Source organism: Equus przewalskii, chromosome 14 (genome assembly GCF_037783145.1).
Source record: "Equus przewalskii isolate Varuska chromosome 14, EquPr2, whole genome shotgun sequence".
Classification (NCBI taxonomy): domain Eukaryota; kingdom Metazoa; phylum Chordata; class Mammalia; order Perissodactyla; family Equidae; genus Equus; species Equus przewalskii.
Genome location: NC_091844.1, coordinates 11399663 through 11421599, shown reverse-complemented (window position 1 = coordinate 11421599; position 21937 = coordinate 11399663). Strand labels below are relative to the sequence as shown.

General features: G+C 37.7%; 1 protein-coding gene across 5 annotated transcripts in view; it reads right to left on the bottom strand.

The window, feature by feature from the left end:
- Nucleotides 1-21937, bottom strand: part of TMEM131 (transmembrane protein 131) — a 224564-nt gene that overhangs the window by 96832 nt on the left and 105795 nt on the right. For 4 of the 5 annotated variants that reach the window (XM_070572092.1, XM_070572093.1, XM_070572090.1 and 1 more), the window contains one exon: nt 19452-19520. In XM_070572092.1, the coding sequence (XP_070428193.1) occupies nt 19452-19520 (69 nt within the window). Of the gene's footprint in view, nt 1-19451; nt 19523-21937 lie in introns of all 5 variants that reach the window. The other variant, XM_070572094.1, reaches the window with a different exon arrangement.

The following is a 21937-nucleotide window of genomic DNA, read 5'->3' as shown; positions in this document are numbered from 1 at the left end:
TTCACAAGAGACAAAGACCAAGGCTTGGCCTTCTGTCCTTCCTCAATACGTATTACAAGACAGGAACTTATAAATTCACACATCAAAATAACATGATCTGTGAGGAATGCAATCAATTAGGAAACACATACAATGTTGCAACAGACTGTAATGTTGTTCCCAATTTGCTGATGGAACCTGTGAGAGGATTATACTTGTCCATTTCATTAACACTAGGCTTGGCCATAAGACTTGCTTGGGCCAATGAGATGTGACCAAAAGTGACATATTAAGTTTCAAGAGCCTTCTTATACTCTTTTTCCTCTGCCAAGAAAATGGCGTTTCCCAGACACGAGTACTCTTTCAGTCTAAATCCTATCGAGATTTTGGGGTTGGCTGTGGTCATGGCATAACCGAATAAAGGCTGAAGAATACACCCCCAAAACTGGAAAAGTTGAACCAAGAATTTAAAAATAAGTATAATGTGATATACTTAAGGAAGTATGGCAAGATATTAGTAAAATGAAGCAACTAATCACATAGAAAACAAGAGAAAATATTACTATTAAAATATAATGTATAAAGGTAATAGATGGGATAAGTAGACAAAAATCTATTAGCGACCTGGAAGATCAAATTGACAATTTAGTTAAGAATTCAGTGAGAAAGAATATGTAGAATATTTTTAGAGATAGGGTTATAAAAAACCAAACGAAAATCAGGTATGTAGGGCATAACTAGAAGTGGTAATACTTGGAAAATGGAGTGTAGGAATATTTGAAGAATATGGAGAAAAATAATGGGCAAAACCCAAAATTTAAAAAAGGATGACATAATTCTTGATTGAATGGGTTTATGAAGTGTCAACAAAGAGAGAGAAGGAAACCCCTTACTTAAACACACAATAAAATTTAAGGAGTGGCAAGAGTTCTTTATATATTGTAGACATAAATCTTTTATGAGATGCTTGCAAATGTTTTCTCACATTACGTAAGTTGTCTTTTCACCTTCTTGATGGTATCATTTACAGCACAAAAGCTTTTAATTTTTATGTAACCCAATTTGAATGTTTTGTCTCTTGTCGTTTGTGCTTCTGAAGTCATAGCTAAGAAACCACTGCATAGTGGAGATACATTTCAAAGTTTTCTTCTAAAGGTTTTATAGTTTAGCTTTATTATATTTACATTTAGCTCTATGATACACTTGAATTAATTTTTGCGTAGGGTGTGAGGTAGGATCCAACTTAATTCTTTTGCATGTGGATATCCAGTTGTCCCAGCTCCATTTGTGGCAAAGACTATCCTTTCTCCATTTAATTGTCTTGGCACCCTTGTCGAAATTGATTGGCAATAAATGTAAAGTTCCATTTCTGGAATCTAAAATCTCTTCTATTTATCTATATGTCTATCCTTATGGGAGCATGACAGTGTCTTAACTATTAAAGTTTTGTGGAAGGTTTCTGATATTGTGAACTATGAGCCTCAACACTGGTCTCCTTTTAAAAGATTACTTGGCTACTCTGGATCTCTCATTTCAAAGTGAATTTTATGATCAGCCTGTCCATTTCTGCAAAAAAGTCAGCTGGGATTTTGATGGGGATTGTTTTGAATCCATAGATCAATTCAGGGGGTACTGTCATCCTCATTTGTATGTGGATATCCGATCTATGAATATGGGATGGCTTCTATTTATTTTATTAATTTCTTTTGATAGTTGTTTGCTGTTTTTAGTATACAGGTCTTACACTACTTTTGTTAAATTTATATCTAAGCATTTTATTCTTTTTTATGCTACTGTAAATGGAATTGTTTTCTTAATTTTAAGTTTGTTCACTGCTAGTGTATAGAAATATAAGCTATTTTTGTATACTGATCTTATGTCCTGCACTTCAATGAATGCACTTATAAGTTCTACTTATTTTTTAAGTGGATTGCTTAGGATTTTCTATATACAAGAGTATAACTTCCGAAAGTAGAGATGGTTTTACTTCTTCCTTTCCAATCTGGGTGTCTTTTGTTTCTTTTTCTTCTCTAATTGCCCTGGTCAGAACTGCAGTATAATGTTAAATAAAAGCGACAAGAGCAGACATCCTTGTCTTGTTCTCGATATACAGGGAAGTCTTTCAGCATTAACTATGATGTTAGCTGTGGAACTTTCATCCATGCTGTTCAGTAGGTTGAGGAAATTCTCTTTTATTTCTAGTCTGTCGAGCATTATTTTCATGAAAGAATGTTTGTATTTCTTTCAAATGCTTTTTTTGGTGTTTATTGACATGATCAGCGGGTTTTCCCCCTTTATTCTATATTAACATGGTGTTACTGCACTAATTGATTTTAGATGTCAAACTAACCTTCCATTCTTGGGATAAATGCCACTTGGTCACAGTATAATCCTTTTTATGTGTTGCTAATTTCATTTGTTAGTATTTTGTGGAGAATTTTTACATCTATCTTCATAAGGGATGTTATTGGTCTCTAGTTTTCTTTTTGTGTAGTTCTTTGTCGGGTTTTGGCATCAGGGTAATACAGGCTTAACAGACTGAGTTGGGAAGTGTTCTCCCTTCTATTGTTTGGAAGAGTTTGTGAAGGACTGAAATTAATTCTTTGAATGTTTGGTAGAATTCAACAATAAAGCTTTCTGTGGGTCAGAGCTTTCTTTCTGGGAAGTTTTTTGATTACTAATTCAAACTCTTTACTTATTGTATATCTATTCAGATTTTCCATTTCTTTTAAAGTTAGTTTTGGTAATTTGTATCTTTTCAGGAATTTGTCCATCTCAACTAAGCTAATGAGTTTGTTAGTATACAGTTGTTCATGGAATTCCCTTATAATCCTTTGTATTTCTATAAGGTTGATAGTAATGTACCTCTTTCATTTCTGATGTTAATAATTTGAGTCTTTTCTCTTTATTGCTTGATCTAGGTAAGGGTTTGTTAATTTTGTTGTTCTTTTCAAAGAATCAACTTTTCGTTTTGCTGATTTTCTCTATTGTTTTTTATTCTGTATTTCATTTATTTCCACTCTAGTCTTTATTATCTCCTTCTTTCTCCTTACTTGAGTTTACTCTGCTTTTATTTTTTCAGTTTCTTAAGGTAGAAGGTTTGGTTTCTGATTTGAAATTTTTTTCTTTGCTGATTAAAACATTTACAGCTGTAAGTTTCTTTCTGAACAATGCTATTGCTACATCCTATAACTTCTGGTATGCTGTGTTTTCATTTCATTCATCTCAAAGCATTCTCTGATTCCCCTTTTGACTTCATCTTTGATTCATTGATTATTAAGGAATATGTTGTTTAATATCCCAAGATTCTTTTTTTCTGTATGACTTTCCAATTTATTTCATTAGAGAATGAAGTCATCAGAGAACATACTTTGTATGATTTCAACCCTTTTAAATTTATTGGGGCTTTTACTGTGGTCTAGAATATGGTCTATCCTGGAGAACATTCTGTGTGTGTCCGAGCAGAGTAAGGATTTTGCTGTTGTTGAGTGGAACGTGCTATAGATGTCTACTAGGGTCTCGTCATTCTGTACTGTTTTCAAGTCTTCTATTTCCTTTGTTATCTCCTGCTTACATAGTCTATCCACGATTGGAAGTAGGGCACTGAAGTCTCCACCTATTACTGTTAAATTGTCTATTTCTCCCTTCAGTTCTGTCAGTTTTGCTTCCTAGACTTGGGGTTTCTGTTGTTAGCTGTGTCTTGCTGTTTTAATCTGACAATCTTGGTCTCTTAATTAGTGTGTTTAGACCATTTATATTTAATGTAATTATTGATGTGGTTAAAGTCCACCATCTTGATAGTTATGTTCTATTTGTTTTATCTCTTCTTTGTTCATAACTCTTTTATATGTGGAATTTTCTAGTTCTGGTCCAATTAAACTAGAAGTCAATAACAAACACATAACTAGATTATCCCTATAAATACGTAAATAGACCAACATATGTGCAAACAAAGAAGGATCAGAGACAAAATCTGAATAAAAATTAAGAACTATCTGGAACTGAATGAAAATGAAAAAATTAACTCATTAAAAACTTGTGGAATACAGATCAAGTTGTGCTTAAAGGAAAATTCATAAATTTAAATGTACATATCTGAAAAGAAGAAAGCCTGAAAATTAATGAGCTAAGCACCCATGTCATTAGAAAAAGAAAAGCAAATTAAACCCAAAGAAAGTACAAAGAAAGAAATAATAGAAATAAGAGTGGAAATAAATGAAGTAACACACATAAAACAGAGAACCTACAAAGCCAAAAGTTCTCACTTTTTTGTGGAGGATAAACTAGTAAGTTGATAACTACCTGGCAAAATTGAAAAATTAAAAAAGAAGGCACAAAATATCAACATCAGCAGTCATAAAGGAGACATCACTATAGATGCTACAAACATTAAAACAATCATAAAAATATTAACAATTTTAAGTTGGTAATTTGAAAATTATCCTGAAATTGCTAAACTCTTAGAAAAACATAGCTTACGAAAACTGATAAACTAAAAAAATATATATACAAGCATTACAGCAAATAAAACTACTAAAGAAATTAAATCCATAATTTAAAACCTTCCCATGAAGAAAATTCCAGTCCAGGACTTTACTGGCAAATTCTACCAAATACTTAAAGGGAATATTCTACCAAATATTTTGGGGAAAAGGGAGATGCAGCTACAAAATGGAGAAAGAGGAGGCAGAACTCTGTGAGGCTGGATTTGAACTGGGAAAATCTGAATTGGAATTATCAGTAGGAGCCATGATTTATATGTACGTATACATGTATATATATATACCTCAATAGATCTGTCCATGTGAGCCTAGAAGCAATGAGATCCAGGGGCAAGGAGCAGTGACACTGAGGAGCAATGAGCACACTTAGTCCCCGGATCTGGATTTCTAAATGTCGTTCCCCATTAAATAAAACAAACAAACGAAAAACCCAGGACTTCATGTAGTTTTATCTAATTCCAGGTCTGGGACAAGAAAACCAGAAGGAAGTCTAGAGCATTTTGCTGTATCAGAAAGCAAAGAAGTGTTCATAGAGGGACATTTCAAAAAAAGATACAGGAACCAGCTTTAAGAGGCTTTCATTGGCAACATTTATAAAATTTGGAACAAAAAGAATAGTGAAAGTAAAGGGTTATAGCACATTGAATAAAAAGGAGAACCCATGAGTTTATAACAAGGATCAACAGCACTTTTCTAGAAAGGGCCAGACAGTAAATATTTTAGGATTTATAGACCATGCAGTCTCTGTCACAACTACTCAACTCTGCCACTGTTATAAAAAAGCAGTCATAGACAAAATGGAAATGAATGGGTATGGTTATGTTCCAATAAAACTATTTACAAAGACAGGTGACAACGGTCATAATTTGCTGACCCTTGGTCTATAGTTATGATCAAAGCAAAAAGAGAGGGGAATATTTCTTTACAGAAAAATCTCTGTTCCTAAATGAAAAAGCAATGACAGAATTTGAAGCAAAAAAGAAGAACCACTATTTTGCAACTATCAACATAATAACTGATTAAGGCAAGAGGCAATGTGTGATGAGTAGGTAGAACTACTGGATGAAAGGTTGTTGCAGAAGAGGATATTAACCCCTCAGATTATTTATTAACTACAAAGAAGAAAAGGTACCTTTGTAAATTACAGAATCTGGCAGATAGTACATTAACGAGTGTTCAAACTTATCATCGACAATAATTACAAATATGGACGTTGAAGGCCACCTGAAGTGATGTAATGGGGAAATATACAACATTATCTATGTAATACTCTTGACAAAAATGTTTAGCTTGAATCTAATCATAGGGAAGTAATCAGGCCAATCAAATTTGTAGGCTAGTCTATAAGTCAACTTACCTGGACGACAAAAATTTCAAGCTTCCGAATGAAAAAAAAAAAGGTAGGGAACTGTTCTTGATTAAAGACACTTATCAACTAAATGCAATGTGTTACCCTTGATTTGATCCTGGTTGGGGGATGCTAGACTTTAATGAACATGCTTTTGGCAATTAGGGAAATCTGAATATAAACTATATATTAGATGATGTTTATTGTATCAATGTTAGATTCCTTGGGTGTGATAATGGAATTGTGGCTATGGAGGAGCAGTCCCTTAGGAATCACATACTGAAGAACTTAGGAATGAAGTATCATGATGTCTACATTTATTTTTAGGAAAAAAAGTGATGTGTGTAGGTGCACGCACACATAGAAGACAGAGAGAAAACAAAAGTGGTAAAAGGTTAACTCTTGGTGACTCTAGATAACGGTTATGTAGTTGTTCATCAAATTATTCTTCTAACTTTTCTGTACTTTTAAATTTTTCAAAAGTTGGGCTAGGGGCTGGCCCCGTGGCCGAGTGGTTAAGTTTGCATGCTCCACTGCGGCGGCCCAGGGTTTCACCAGTTCGAATCCTGGGCGCGGACATGGCACTGCTTACCAAGCCATGCTGGGGCGGCATCCCACATGCCACAGCTAGAAGGACCCACAACTAGGAATACACAACTATGGACCAGGGGGCTTTGGGGAGAAAAAGGAAAAGAAAAAAAATAAAATCTTTAAAAAACAAAAAAAAGTTGGCTACATATTAAGATTTTCTGTTCAATGAAGTATAGGATGGGAAAAGTTAAACAGATGACAAACTAGGAAAAAATATTTGCAACGTCTAAACATCTTTTTAGACTTTAAGGTTAAGGTTATTTCTATACCAAAAAAGGAATTTCTAACAAATTAGTAAGAACCTCAAAAGAAAAAAAGGTCAAAGGATATGAACAAGCAACTTACAGAAGAGGAAAACCAATAGGCCAATAAGCATACAAAGAGGTGGATACTCAAACTTACTAGTGATGAGAGAAATACAAAATTAACAATGAGGTATCACATTAACTAATAAAATTAGAAAGTTAGCTGATGTTAAGTGTTAGTGTGAATATATGGGATGTGGAAATATAGGAATGCACATGCACAGCTCTTAGTAGTACAGAGTGGCCCAGTCATGCAACTGGGCAATATCTAGACATACGAAGTGTACCCACACTCTATGACCTATGCATTCTACTCCTGGACTTACATTGCAAAGATATTCTCATAACAGTCCATAAGTGAACCTCTAAGAGGATGTCATTGCAGGACTGTTTGTGTGTAGCCACCAAAGAGGGATTTAGTGGGTAAAATAGTGGATACTCTGCTGTATCTAGTATTTCTTATTAGAAATAAGAGAACAGATGGACATCTAAGAAAAATGGGCCTTTAAAAAGGTAAGAGATGGAATGAGCTATGCAGCCACTATGGAAAACAGTGTGAAGGGTCCTCAAAAAATTAAAAATAGAACTACCACGTGATCTAGCAATCCCACTCTGGGTATATATCCAAAGGAAATGAAGACAGGATCTCAAAGAGGTATCTGCACTCCCATGTTCACAGCAACATTATTCACAGTAGCAAAGATATAGACACAATTTAAGTGTCCATCAATGGACGAATGGATAAAAAAGATGTGGTATGTATACACACAATGGAATATTATTCAGCCATGAGAAAGGACACTCTGCCAAATAAACTAAGTCTGACAGAGAAAGACATGATCTCACTTATATGTGGAATCTAAAAAAGCTGAACTCATAGAAACAGAGACTAGAATGGTGTTACCAGGAGGTGAGGGGGAAGGGGAGATGTTGGTCAGAGTACAAACTTCCAGTTAGAAGATGAATAAGTTCTGGGGATCTAATGTACAGCATAATGATTTAAGTTAACTACTATTTCATATACTTGAAAGTTTCTAAGATCATAGATGTTCTCACCACAAAAAAGAAACAGTAATTATGTGACCTGATGCAGGTGTTAGGGAAGAAGGCTAAGGTGGCAATCATTCTGCAACAGATAAGTACGTCACCAACACATGGTACACCTTAAACTTACACAATGTTATATGTCCACTGTAACTCAGTAAAGCTGGGAAAACAGGATAAGCCATATCACAATATTATTTATATATTAAAATATAATTACATAAATTAAAAATACATCATAATATCTAGCTGGGTGGCAGATGTAAAACTACATATATGTCCTACGCATTCTTCTGTGTGTATATTCTAACTGTCACAGAGACTAGAATGTCATGGTAAAGTAATGAAAACACTCTGGAAAGTAACACTACTCTACGACTGTTAAGCATCATCATATAAAAGTGGAATAAAGCCTTCAGTCTTCTCTTTTTTTTTTGCTTTAGAGTGGCTTTGCTGTGTAAGTTGTTTACCTGAAGTCAGTGAATGGAAAGCTCTCTGCTGAGGAACTACATTTGAGTCACATTATAATAACGCTACCTCATTTTTACAGTTGGTTCTAATATAACAATCAACGTCGAATCCTGTTTAGTCAGATGGGGAACCCCATATGTTGTGATATGATTCCTCAATAAATCAATTTGAAAAGTACTTTAACAAATGCTTCTAAAATAGGATATTAGAGAACTCAGGGTGGAAGTGTTATAATTAAACGTTATGATAAACTCAAAGCTCATTTTATTGTTCTACGAGAAATTTTAGTCTGTTTCCTTATAGGTTCATCTAACCCCCTCATTAGGACTTCATAATTTTGCTTTTTTGGGGGCAAAAATGTCAAAGTCAAAAGTTAGAATTTCAAGTGTTCAACCTGACTTTTAATATAGTCACATCACGTCACTTGATTCTCATAACCCGTAACATCAAAATCGAATTCACCACTACTATATGCAGTTCTTCTGCAGCTTCATTTACAGTTGAATCTTGGATTATTTTAAATATTTCGTCTTTTCTAGAATGGAATAATATTATCTTCTTTCCATATTGCCCAAAAAAGGTCAGGTTCATAGGCATAAGGTCCACAAATTATGTAAATAAGCACTCTTCATTGTCTTTTGTAAACATTTAACACATTTTTAAGGTTTTGATAGTGGTCTGCGTTGCTGTTGTCTTACACACCATTTAAGAATTTCTGTATAATGCTGACGTGAAGTTTTGTTGTTGTTAAGTTAAACATTTTCTGGTGCCTCTAAGGCCTAAACCAAGTCATATTCCCCTTCTCAGAGGTCATCACTGCAGATGCTACCACCTTTTACCAAAAGTGGGAACGATGTGGAGAAGATGAACTCCCGTGAAGTTTCTCAGCTGAGAGGAGATGATTCTGCTGCCTTTGCAGTCACCAGGGAGGCTGGGCCCAAAGACTGCCCTTGAGAGGCAGGATCCCACAAAAGAGTTTCTCTGCTTTACCCAGGAAAGCAAAAACTGTCCAAAATCATTCCATGGCTTACAGCCCAGCCATCATGAGGTCCAAAATCTTTCTGTGGTTTAACAGTCCAGCCATGAGGACACAACCCAAAGGTGGAACCAGGGCTTTGGTCCTGAAGAAGGGACAGAGGAATATCCAGAGGCAAGTTTGTGACAACACATTTTGGGTTAGGAAGCAGGAAGATGAGTGCCTTCAGAAGCTCCCCAAACCCAGCAGCCCCCAACGTATGGAATTCCTCTTGCCTCTGGTGGAGACTTTCTCAGAAGCTAGACCCCTTAACCAATAGGCTCACCAATTTCAGGACCACGAAATAATTAGGGAAGTAGGTAGAGATCCAGCTGGGGCCTCAAACTGTGGCCATGATGCTGCAGGGAGAAGCTGTATAAAGACAATATGGAAGATAAAATTCTTCTTCCTCAAGCTTTATACAGACATGTAAGTATAATAACAGTACACAGAAATAAAATGTCCTCCTTACATCCTGAAAGTTCGCCGATTATGTGCTGTCTTCAACAAATATGCTCTTTTACAATTCAAATGTCCTGAAGGCTAACTGGAATCGAGTCATTTCACTTCCTTAACTCATTCTTAATGTTTTTCCTCCCATGACCTCAGTGCAATCAACCTTACTTAAGATAAAGAAGACAGGGTATAAGATGGAGAGGTAAGCTAGGGTGTCCTTCAAGAAGACAGGACTCAAGACGGTCTGCAACAAGTGACGACTTTGGGGTAGGGAAACAAGCCTGGAGATTGTAGACGCCTGGAAGCAGGGAGTGGATCAGAATGCTGAGGCTGGCCTTATCCTTTCTTCTAGGGATCAAAGTGAAAAGGCCCTGGGCCACACCCTACAGAAATGAACCCTTGCTCAGAGGAGAAGGGTCACCTACTTAGGTTATTAAAAGAAGTTTGGAGTAACAAGAACAGAGGGAACATCATGGGAAGGGCGTCAGCAGGCTATTGTAGTCATGCACACTCTAACAGAGCAGGCTTCTGTAGTTCTGGGCAGTCTACACCACAGGAAGCAGAGGCAGCATTCCTTGGACAGACCTGCTTACAGACCTCATATGAACAGCTTCCCCTGCCCCTCCCTCTCCTCAGTTCCTTTGGTGATGGATCCATGGCAGAATCCATGAGGAAATGGGAGACTGAAGAGAGAAGTCACACTAAACCATGGAAGACTTTGGTCAAGTACTAATACATGCTTACTTGTAAATAAGTAGTGCATTGGTTTTCTGCTACATAACAAAACTACCAAAAACTTAGAGGCTTAAAGCAACGCTGATTTATTATCTTATAATTCTGTAAGTCAGAAGTCCAGGCACAGCATGACTGGTTTATCTGCTCAGGGTCTTACTCATTAAAGCTCAAAGTCCTCTTCTAAGCTCATTCAAATTGTCTGCAAAATTTAGGTAGCTCTCAGTCTCTTGCCATACGGCCCCTTCCATTTCCAAAACCAGCACAAAGAAACTTCCTTGCATCAAATATCTCTCACGCTTCAAACCTCCACCATGTCTGTTTCTGAGGACTGCTACAGCCAGATTTAGAGGGCTCATGTGATCAAGTCAGGCCCCTAGATTATCTCCCTTTCTTAAAGGTCAACTGATTTGGGAGCTTAATTACATTTTCAAAATCCTTTAGAGCAACATCTCAATTAGTGTTTGATTGAATACAACTGGGAGAAGGTGTGTGTGCATCTTAGAGGCCAGGAATTTGGGGGACCATCTTAGAATTCTGCCTGTCATAAGCAGCGTGTGTGACTGTTTGGCTAGACAGGATAAGATTTAAAAATAAAACAAAGATTTTCAAATGCTTGCCAGTGCTGGTCCTGTTCGTTTCCATTATCAGCTGCTCCAAAGACATAGGGCCAAAGAGGACAGTGTCAATTATTTATAGATAAACCAAGCTAAATCAAATATACGGTTGTTCTCTGTGCTGTTAGAGCACAGCTAGTGACTAACTCTCCCTATTTTAGAAGGATCTGAGGCTCAAAAGAATTAGGAAGAACCAGCTATGAATTAGAGACCAGCCTGGAAAGTAAGCTGCAATTTTGTGGTCAATGGCAAGTTTCCTATGCCACAGAAAGATGACAATGCAATGCCAGGAAACAGCTGAAGCAATGGCTGAGCAACTGCCCTTAGACAAACCTTATGAATGACAGTGACACAGCACCCTACTAAACACAACTTTTGGCAGGAAGTTGGGCCAAATCAATATACAGTACTTTGTACACTCAATTACCACAAGAAATCCAACCATCTTCTCAAACACATTTTACACTGAGGGCTGAGCTGGGGTGTTGGTGGAACAGTCAGAAATTGGAAAGTTAAAAGGTACCAAACGTCCCTTTAGAAAAGAGGAATACCAAAAAGTGATTAGGGAGAAATGCCTTTCATGAAGTGAATTTAACTTGACAATAAAGACCTCCATTTTTAGTGACAGTCTATTCAATTTCCATTTTTTTAAGGAATTAGGTCTCCATTTTAAGCTTTAGATTTGAAACCAAGATTTTCTGCACTTAATAATTATATAAACCAAAGAACTCAGTAAATCAAGTTTCCACTCAAAGCATTTTTTACAGTCAGCAACAAATGTTTGAAAAAAGGAGTTGTTACGGGAACAGAAAAATATTTAACAGTATTGGCATAAATAACTGAGGAGGGGGCAGAGGGAGGGGGGAGGTAGTCACACCCAGACTGCTCCAGCCAACTGTTATGGGGCAGAAGGGAGGAAAGGAGAAGAGGGAAGGAAAAGGGAGGGAAGGGGAAGGGGAAAAGAGGTAGAATTAAAGGATAAATTCAAACAAAATGGATGAAAACAAAGAAAACCTATTTGTGAAGAAAGTTAATCTGATTAATTGACTGTGAAAGAAATTCTAGAGCACAGCAGGGATGATGAGAGTAGTAAGAGGACTTGGCCTGTGGGGGTCTCGAAAGTGGCCAGGGAATCAGAGCTGCATATCCTTGCTAAGAGGCCTGAAATCCTCTTGGAGGCCTTTTGGCAATCGGATGCAATCTGGAGTGGTGAATTCCACCCAAATTAAAGTTTTCCAGATACTGCAAAGGGTGTTTTAAGATTAAGAGTGACTTCTGGTTTAGCAAAAATGACCACAAGCAGTGGAAATAGCTCACAGAAAACATAAGGCAAAACTTCAGTGCATAAATCAAGGTAGTGAACAATGATAACCCTGCTTACAATTTCTGGAAAAAATATTATAAAGTTTTCTGTTAATGATGCTTCTTGTCAAGTCCTAAAATTACTGCGATACGTATCAAGGCAATGAAACACTTAGAGATGGACATTCAATCAGTAAAGTGTTGGATGAAGAAGAAAAGGCATAGCAAACATTTAATGTGGTCCAGTGCCAACACCTGAAAATGTAAAACTGAAGCAGTTAAATCAAAAGAAGCAGAAGCAGAAGAAATCAGCTGGCAATCTTGTTGGACTTGAAGATAATGTACTGTATATAAGTGTTAAGTGTGAAGTTGTGTTAGACATACAAAGATAAATAGTGTGTATTTATCTTGATAGCCTGGTCTGGTAGGGGAGCAGACATCAAAACAAACGATTAGAGCAATAACCATTGCATAAATAGAAGTTAGGAGATGTCACGAGTAATGAAGACTCTAACTTCATTTTTGATGCTGACAGTTACTGAGTTTTCAAGCCCCATAATGTCCCTTCACCTTATGCCCCACACCTGAGCAAGCGAATAAGCAAGCCTGCACACTCTCTTGGATCCCGTGAAAAGTCCAAACTATGCAAGCCCACCCCAGCCTCACTCCCTAACCACAATAAAAGCCAAGCCAGTCTCCTTTTGCTGCTCTCTCAAGCCATTTTCCAGACCTGACTGGGAGCCCATCCTGCGCTCTCTGGAAAGCTTCACTACAATGAACTTTTTCATACCCTCTTCGTGTGTGTGCATATGATGTCATCAGTCTTCACATCTGAAGCAAATTTTGAGCGGGGATCCATCCTACCCTGCGGGGTAAACACAACACCATGGAAGCGGAGAGAAGGCAGTTTCTACCTCTGCTAGGCAGGCTGGGGAAGGCCTGCCTCACAGAGGAGAGCTATACTCTACAGTGCCGAAGGTCATTAGGGATTCAAGAGGCCAAGGAGGCTGTAACGGAGTTCAACTGGAGGAGCTGCCCACTGCATGATTTCTCTTCTCTGGGCGAAACCTGATAAACACAGGGACAACACCTGCAAAACATGTCCACCAACAAATGCCCTCCTTGTTTGGGGGGTAGATACCTGATCTAAGCCAGAGTGACCACTGCACTACTCTGAGATTTTTTTCCCCTGATGGAGCAAAGCTATAGAATGTGGGTCTGAAGAGCAGTCAGTGGATTTGTCCTCATCATTGTAGGAAAAAGACACTGGCAGTGGGAGAGAATAAGCCAATAAAGAGCGAGGCGGAGATAAGAGCCAGAAAGAAGAGTCCTGGTGGAGCTGCACAACGTGGATCCTGTTGTCTCCAGGCCCTAGCTGCATCTCTGACCTTTCTGCAGATACATTACGGTCCTCAGCACTCCTTCCAATATATCTTACTTTTGCCTCAGCTGGTTTCAGATAGACTTCTATCACTTAGAACCAAACAACTGCAGCACTGACCAAAACAGAGGGATTAAAGGCACTCTGTAATTGCCATTAATTTTCTTAAAATACTTACAGTACAATGGTCCTGTAGTTATATTGACTGTCCTTACTATATACGGAAACATGTGCTGAGGAATATCGGAATGAAATGTCATTATGTCTGCTACTTTCAAATCATTCAAGATCCACAAAAATATGGAGGAAACATGGCAAAAATGTTAATTATTGAATTTAACTTAAGAGTACATTCATTATCCCTTCTTTCTACTTTCCTGATATAAGAAACCTCCCATAAAAAATTCTTTTTAGAAGGGAGACTCAAAGTATGTATAAGATGCCTTGAGCTTAGAAAGATCAGTTATGTCAGGAAACGGTAAGTAGTTCTCCACAGGCTGGTTTAGGTGGGGGGCATACAAGAAAGGTAAAGGACAGATTTTATGTTAAGAAATTTAGCATTTATTGGGAAAACACTAGAAAACCATTAAAAGAATGTGGGGGTAGGAGGAGTATGGGAAATGATATGATCAGATTTTGATAGTAAAAGGATTTCTCTGTTGATAGTATAGATCACAAATTGGAAAATGGCAGGCATGTGGTAACAGTCTAGATAAGAAATGACGAAGGCCTGAATTAAAGGTTAGAGAAGAGTAGAGGTGAAAACTGATAGGATTGTGGTAATGGATTTGGTGGGGGAAAGGAGGGAGTGCTTTGAGGGAAAGGAAGGAATCCAGAAAGCCTCAGGATCCTGGCTTTGATGACTGGTTGTTACCATTCACAGAGGCTGGAATACGGAAGCAAGAGCAGGACACATTGAGTTTAAGGTGGTGTTGGAGACACAAGGTGAGTCATGAGGGCGGGGGTGAGACACTGATTGGAAAACCACAGGCCATGCCAAAGGCGTGGAAGAGATCACCCAGTAAGAAAGTGTGGAGCTTACTGTTAAGGGCTGAAGAAAGAGAAGCAGCCACAGTTAGGGGACAGACAGAGGACGAGAACCCCGAAAGAGACTAAGAAAAAAGGGCCTTAGACACAGGTAGAAAACACTGAGAGTGGTTCACAACAGTACAGGCAGAGAAAGATCTGAGAGGGAGGAAGAGGTCAGCAGTGCCATGTACTCTACAAGAGATGAAGAATGCCAGGACTCGTAACCTAACAAAAAGACTTAAATTAGGGCAGCTCCAGGGTTGATTAATTCAGCAGTTTGAAAATATCAACACAGATGCAAGTTCTTCCCATTTTTCTACTCTGTCAGGCAAACTTTGCTGGCTTTATCCTCAGACTAGTACCCATGACTAATCGCAAGATGGTTGCCACAGTATCCCAAGCATCACATGTAGACATTATTCAGCATGGAAGAGAGGTATTTCTTTCTTGTATCCCTTTTTTAGAGTGGGGGAAAAAAAATCCTTCCCCAGAAATCCTTTAGTAGACCTGACTTCATATTATTGGGCAGAACTGGGTTAAATCCACCCCTGAATTGATCACAAACAAGAAGAAAGAGATTATTACAACTGACTTAGATTAATCAGGATTTACTTCTGAGATGGGGACAGGGTTACTTTTCCTAAGGGCTGGATAACTGAAAACACTGGGGTTATATTAACAAAAAAAGAGGGGGTGGGGTGGGGTGGATGTTGAATAGGTAACTCAGAGGCATGAGGAGGAACCATTCTGTACTAAAGTATTCTAATCTCATTTTTCCCCATATCATAATATTCATTAAAGAAAGAGCAGGGATTTTTGGAGGCGGAAAGAAAAGTAGCCAATGCGGGAAAAAATTCAATCAACTAAGTTTCATGCTTCTGAGGGTGAAACAAAAATAAATATACAACAACTTTAAAAGAGGATACATCCTAAAACATCTCTGATTTCCTTTAGCAATGAGTTACTTCCCAGTCCACTGATAATTTACTTTCTGTAGTGAAAATGTACTTCATTTTCTTTTCCTAAAACTACTTTCAGGTTTCATAACAAGAACCTTGGCTCTAAACCTGCTGTGCAGATTCTTTCAATCATATCCCCTCTGATTTTCTAGAGTCAAAAGTTCTAAATTTAGGAACTCTTTGTTTACATCCATGTGGTAGCTTTGTGATATATCATCTTGGTTGGACAGAACTAGTCCCCAGAATTTCCTTTCTAGTACATTTCTGCTTAGGGTGGGTTACAAGTAATATTGTCTCCTGAGAGTTGGAAGACGGAAGGGAGGCAGCAGCCATTTTGCAGCACACACATACCTTCTCCCAGTTATTCAATCAAACACTAATCTAGGTGCTGCTGAAAAGGGAGTTGGCAGAAGTAAAGTCTCTTATCAGTTGATTTTAATTAAAAGGGAGATTGCTCTAGGTGGGCCTGTCTTAATCAGTTGCAAGCCCTTTCAACGAGAGCTTAGCCCTTGCCTGAGCTAAGAGACTCCAAACAGCTGGATCTGCAATTGCTCTGCTTCCTCGGGTCTTCCCTGAGCGCCTGCCTGTGGACATCGAGCTTCAGCCTGTGCCCTTGGGGTTCCAGCCCCCTCGTGACTTTCCCTTCCTGACTGCCTGCCCTGTACACCTCAGGCTTGCTTAATGGGCTCCCACAGTTGTATAACCCAATTCCTCATAAAAACTCCACACATATATACGTATACATACATATACTCATACACACACATAAAATCTCCAACCGGTTCTGTGTTTTTGATTGAATCCTAGTACACATGTGCTCATATCTGCCCCCAACTCCCACTTCTTGAGATCCACTTCTCCCTTTGTGAGATAAAACAAACTCCACTCAGCTGTCACAGACTGGACACAGAAAAGTTTAAAATAATGGTAGAGTAGTTTTCTTTTTCTTTTGTTTTCACTGTTTTGGGGCAGCATATAAATCTGCTGCTTTAGAGAATAGTGCAATGTAACTATTATATTTGTTCCCTGTGCTGAAACTGAGAGCTCACGCTGTACTTCAGATAATTTCCCTCCCTGTATGACCTGACCCTTGTTCATACTGGAGTTCATCTGTCCATTCACACGTCTTCTACAAGATCTTCCACAGTTTCTCTCAGCTCATGAGATCTCAGTTTCTCTAAGTCCAGCTCCAGTCTCTTAAAGAAATCCCATTTTTTTCCTCTCTAGTCATAGATTAATTTATTTATTCCTATAAGTTCTCCTTGTTCATGACAACAAATTATTCTCTAGCCTAAATATTAACTAAAAACCTTCATATTCTGCATATCCTTCATCTCACAATTCCATTTTTAGGACTTTCTCCTGAGGAAATAGTCATGGTTGTGTTTAAATCACTAGTTTCAGCACTGAGCATAAGAACAAAAGTTAAAACAATAAATGAATTTAACAAATCTATCTATACATCTGATATTCTTTGATACCATAAAATAACGTAACAAAATACAATGGAATAAAAAAATGCACAATACATCATGTTTAGAAAGCAGGTTACAAATTAGTTTATATTCAGAAAATACAGTTATGTTTTTGTAAATAAATAAATATAGATGCGTAGGAAAAGGACTTGAAAGACAAAAGCGCAATGTGAATGTTTCTGAGTGGTCGGACTGTCGTCGGTAATGTGTAACTTTCTTCTTTCTGCCGGTAAGTGTTCTGAGCTTACTACAGTGGACACGCACTGCGAGGGCAATAAGCAAAGCCCCAGGAAAGTTCTGCAGTGGGGATTTGCTGACCTGCAGTCTAGGACAGGGAGTCTTCAGCAGCCCTTAAGGATCCAGATATAGACTTAGAGGGGATGTCTATAAAATCCTTGAATCTACATGCAAAATGTTGTTTGTATGTGCAACTGTGTGTGTCTGCATCTGGGGAGAGGACGGCAGAGGTTCCACAGCTTTCATTTATTCCTAAAGAGATCAGGATCCAAAAAAGGTTAAAACCACCAGTACAGAATCTTGCTGGACTTTATCTCAATTTCTCTATTTTGGGGGTGGGGCATTATTTAAAAGGCTGAGGGACAAATAATTTGGAACAAGAATTCCAAATTCCAATTCAGAGATTTTGCATACCTGAAAATTTCTTTATCTCAAGGGAGGCATGAAATTTGAAGAACTCCATCAAAAAATAAATAATGAAGTGAAAAACAGTTGGATATAACTTCTGAAACAATTGCTCCAGAATGGTTACTGCTAAGCTTTTCAAAGTAAGAATACTCCTACTTTAGACTAAAAGTTTTGGTACCATATATTGATCTCCTCTGTCCCATCTGCATGTGTCATCATAAATGCCACTCTAGCCATAGTCTCAGAATGGAGTTCATCCGTCTCTATTCTGATCCACTCTAAAATGAGAGAACATACTTGAAGAGAGAAAACTCATTTTAAAAATAATGCACTCTCTTGCTAAAGATCAAAATACATGCCATGTTTCACTAAATATCCTGCCTTTGATGGAAGGAGACTATGAGTGATAGACGACTGTGATCGGATTAGAACTTTATGTTCCTTGCCATCTCAACATTGTATGTACCTAAACCTTTTTTAGAGGACAGAATTAACAGTGATATATTTCCTATCTAAACATTATAGTCTTTAAATCTAACACTCACAAGGCAATTTTACTTCTATAATGACTAGTCTCAAATACTGATTCCATCTAGAAGTGCACAAAGAAGCATGCAAACTTTTCTCTGCACTCCCCCCCCAAAATCCACGATCTCTATAAGAACATAATCTCCTAAGAAGGTGGAGCTGCTATCAGATATCTCTTACTTCTTACGCTAACTAGTCTACCAAGGTTCTGTACAAGTATAACTGATATATTTGATTACTCCAGGTTTGAGATTGTAAATAAATTATTAAACTTAATGGGTTTACTATAGTAAAAAAAAAGGCTAACTACAACTCTGACAACGTTAACAAAAACTACAATTTTCACTTATTGAACCAGAACAGATCTACATATAGCTTCCCCGTCACTTCCCTTTTAAACTCTTTTCTTCTGCTAACTTACCAGAACAGCATTGCTCTAGCAGTTATATCATTTAAAAAGTTCTTTTTACCCACCTGCTAAGTTGGGTTGGAATCAAGCAGGGTGAAGACTTGTTTCCCCCTTAGTGTATCTGAGATGTACAAAACCTGAGACCCAGAGGTGGAAGGGACGCCAGAAGTACGGTTTGAGGAAGAGTTCTGTGGTTGAACCACGTCTCTCTGTCGGATTTGCTTTTGCTTGCCCTTCTAGGTTGGTGATGATTTTATTTGGTGATGTATAAAAGTGTGTACTTTAAAAGCATATGCATCAAACGATAAATAATATGTCCTTCTATATCCGCAAAGAAAAATTTAAATAATAAAAATGGAAATAGAGTGCTAACCAGAAAAGGTAACCCACAAGCTTTATGCTGCTTCTGAAGATAAGATCCTCTGAACCAGAAACTCCATTATGAGTGTATTTTTCAAACTCCAAAAGTTATAAATACAGGTTAGACTCATAACACATACTTGATTCCCATTTTCAAACTGTGTTCAACATCATTTGTTTCCTGATGACCTGGAAATGTAGCTTTCTCATGTAGATAACACAGGCAAAAGGCAAGACAAATGCATGCATAAAATACATATAACAGTTTAATGGGAAACTATGGTGCGCAAATTTTAAACTTACTGTTCATGGAAATCCAGCATTGGGGGCTCAAATCGTATAGGTCTGCAATTACCCCGGTACAGAGATATACTGTAAGTAAAAAAATAAAACAGCATAAGAAGCAATTCTTCAAAATATATATTTCCCCAAACTGAAGTCAGACACTTGAGTTTTGTCATGAGAAACTTTTTTTTTTTTTTTGGTGAGGAAGATTGGCCTTGAGCTAACATCTGCACCAATCTTCCTCTGTTTTGCATATGCCATGCTCCCACAGCCTGGCTTGATGAGTGGTGTGTACATCTGCACCCAGGATCTGAATCACACCCTGGGCCGCTGAAGTGGAGCGTACAAACCCCACCACTATGCCACCAGGCCAGCCCTGAGAAAGTATCTTTAAGAAAGGTGGAGTCTAATGTTCTATTAGGAATGTGCATTACTTTTCTTCTTAGAGGAAGTCCATAAATGTTGTTTTAAAAAATGAAAAGAAAAAAATAGGGGTATATTTCCTAATCAAAGGTATGCAAAAACAGAAAAAGCTCAGGTAGACAGAATGTTGAAATTTATTTGGCTGTTAAGATTGATAACAATATACCTTGGTATGCTCACTCGGAGTTTTTGATACATGTACAATGAACAATACCTAGTTAATACAACCACACATACCTGGCAGAAAATACACAGACATGAAAACCTTGTAACTAGATAACCTTGTAATTAGAGGGCCAAAGGAACTAAAAAACGAATTTTGGGATAGAAATTTCCAAGAACTGAAATATCTTTTTAGCCTGAGAGTGTAGAACACACTGATCTATGATGTCTTGTTCTAAATATTTGAGCATCATTTCTAACTATCTCACTTGATACTAGAACTTCTCACTAAAACAGACTTCTGAATAGCAAACCTCTTAGACATCACCACAACCTAACACTGATGCAAAGTATAAACGACTTTGTCGGGTTGGGGAGCCCACATAGGTGAAGTCGTCTGTTTCTCATACTGACAAAGTGAGAAATTCAGTTAGCCACTAACATTTCTAAATAGTAGACGTTTATCTTTCTGCTGCACTTTAAGAAATGATGTTAGAGCAAAACCCATTTTGTGAGACTTTATTTCCATCACCACTGTAATTGACAAGAATATAAGCTTCAAATGATCCAGTAAGTTCAATCAGGAAGTATAGGAAATACACTAGGAATAGACAGGGACATGCAGAATATGTAGGAAATTTAGCTTTAACTCAATTCTATAAAGATTAAATAGTCTGAAATAGGTGAAGTGGATAAGAGGTACACACTTCCAATCATAAAATAAATGTAATGTACAGCATAGGAAATATAGTCAACAATATTGTAATAACTTTGTATGATGACAGATGGTAACTGGTCTTTTCAGTGTGATCATTTTGTAATGTAAATAAATGTTGAATCATTAAAAAAATAAAGTAAAATGGAAAATGAAATCAGAGACTATATTTAAAAAAACAGCTAAACAGTGGATAAAAGATGAATAACAAATATTAGAAATATAAAAGAACAGTAGAATCTAAGTATAACATATGGAGAAATAAAGAGGAAAGCAAATTAAAACAAAGATTAAATAGTCTGAGCAGTGGATTAATTGATCTAAAAGTAATAAAGCCTAAGGGTGTTTTTAGCTCTACTGATTAAGACTATTCCTCTGTGCTGCTTGATAATCTCTCTACATGTGTTGAACAGAAAAGATGACACACAAACAAGAAGGACACCACCAAACGTATAAGGCACAAAACTCAAGACGCTAGGACAGAGAAGGCACGGTTCCCCACAGGACAGCTGCCACATGGACCTAGAAGTAGAGAAGCTACCCCTCTCGACTGCTGCCTTTCTCAGGCATGCTATAACAAGGACACTCTCGTGCCTTTAGAACTAGAAATACTGATCAGCTCATCAGTTTCAACAGTATGAAACCCAAACTTATATAAAATCTTAGTCCAATCAAGGAAAAAAAACATAATGCATAAATAAATGTGTATAAGTCATTAATGCATATATATAAACACTGACTGGGTTAGATGCTAGAGATACAAAAGAGTAAGACAGTTTTTTCTCTCACAGAACTGAGAGTCTGCTCCCAAAGATGCAAATGGAAATGTGTAAAGTCACCAGGCAAGGTGAAAAAAAGTGCACACCCCATTCATTCAATAGAAATATACTGCATGCCAGGCGCTGCCTAGCAGCTGGGGCTACGGGAACAAAGCTAAGAGCCTGCTCTCGTGGCACCAACAACCCAGTAGGGAGACAAAAGTAGAACATATCAGGTGATGATGTGTGATATATAAAGACAGAGCAAACACAGTAGGAACAGAGAAGGTCTCTTTGAGGAGGGACATGAACAGAGAATTGAACAATGGAGATCTGCGGGAAGAAAAGGGGGAGGTACTAGGCATGCTGAGGAACAAGGAAGCTGCAGGGAAGGAGGGGGAAAAGGGAGGAGCTGAGATCAGAGAGGTACAAAGGCCAGGTCTCCT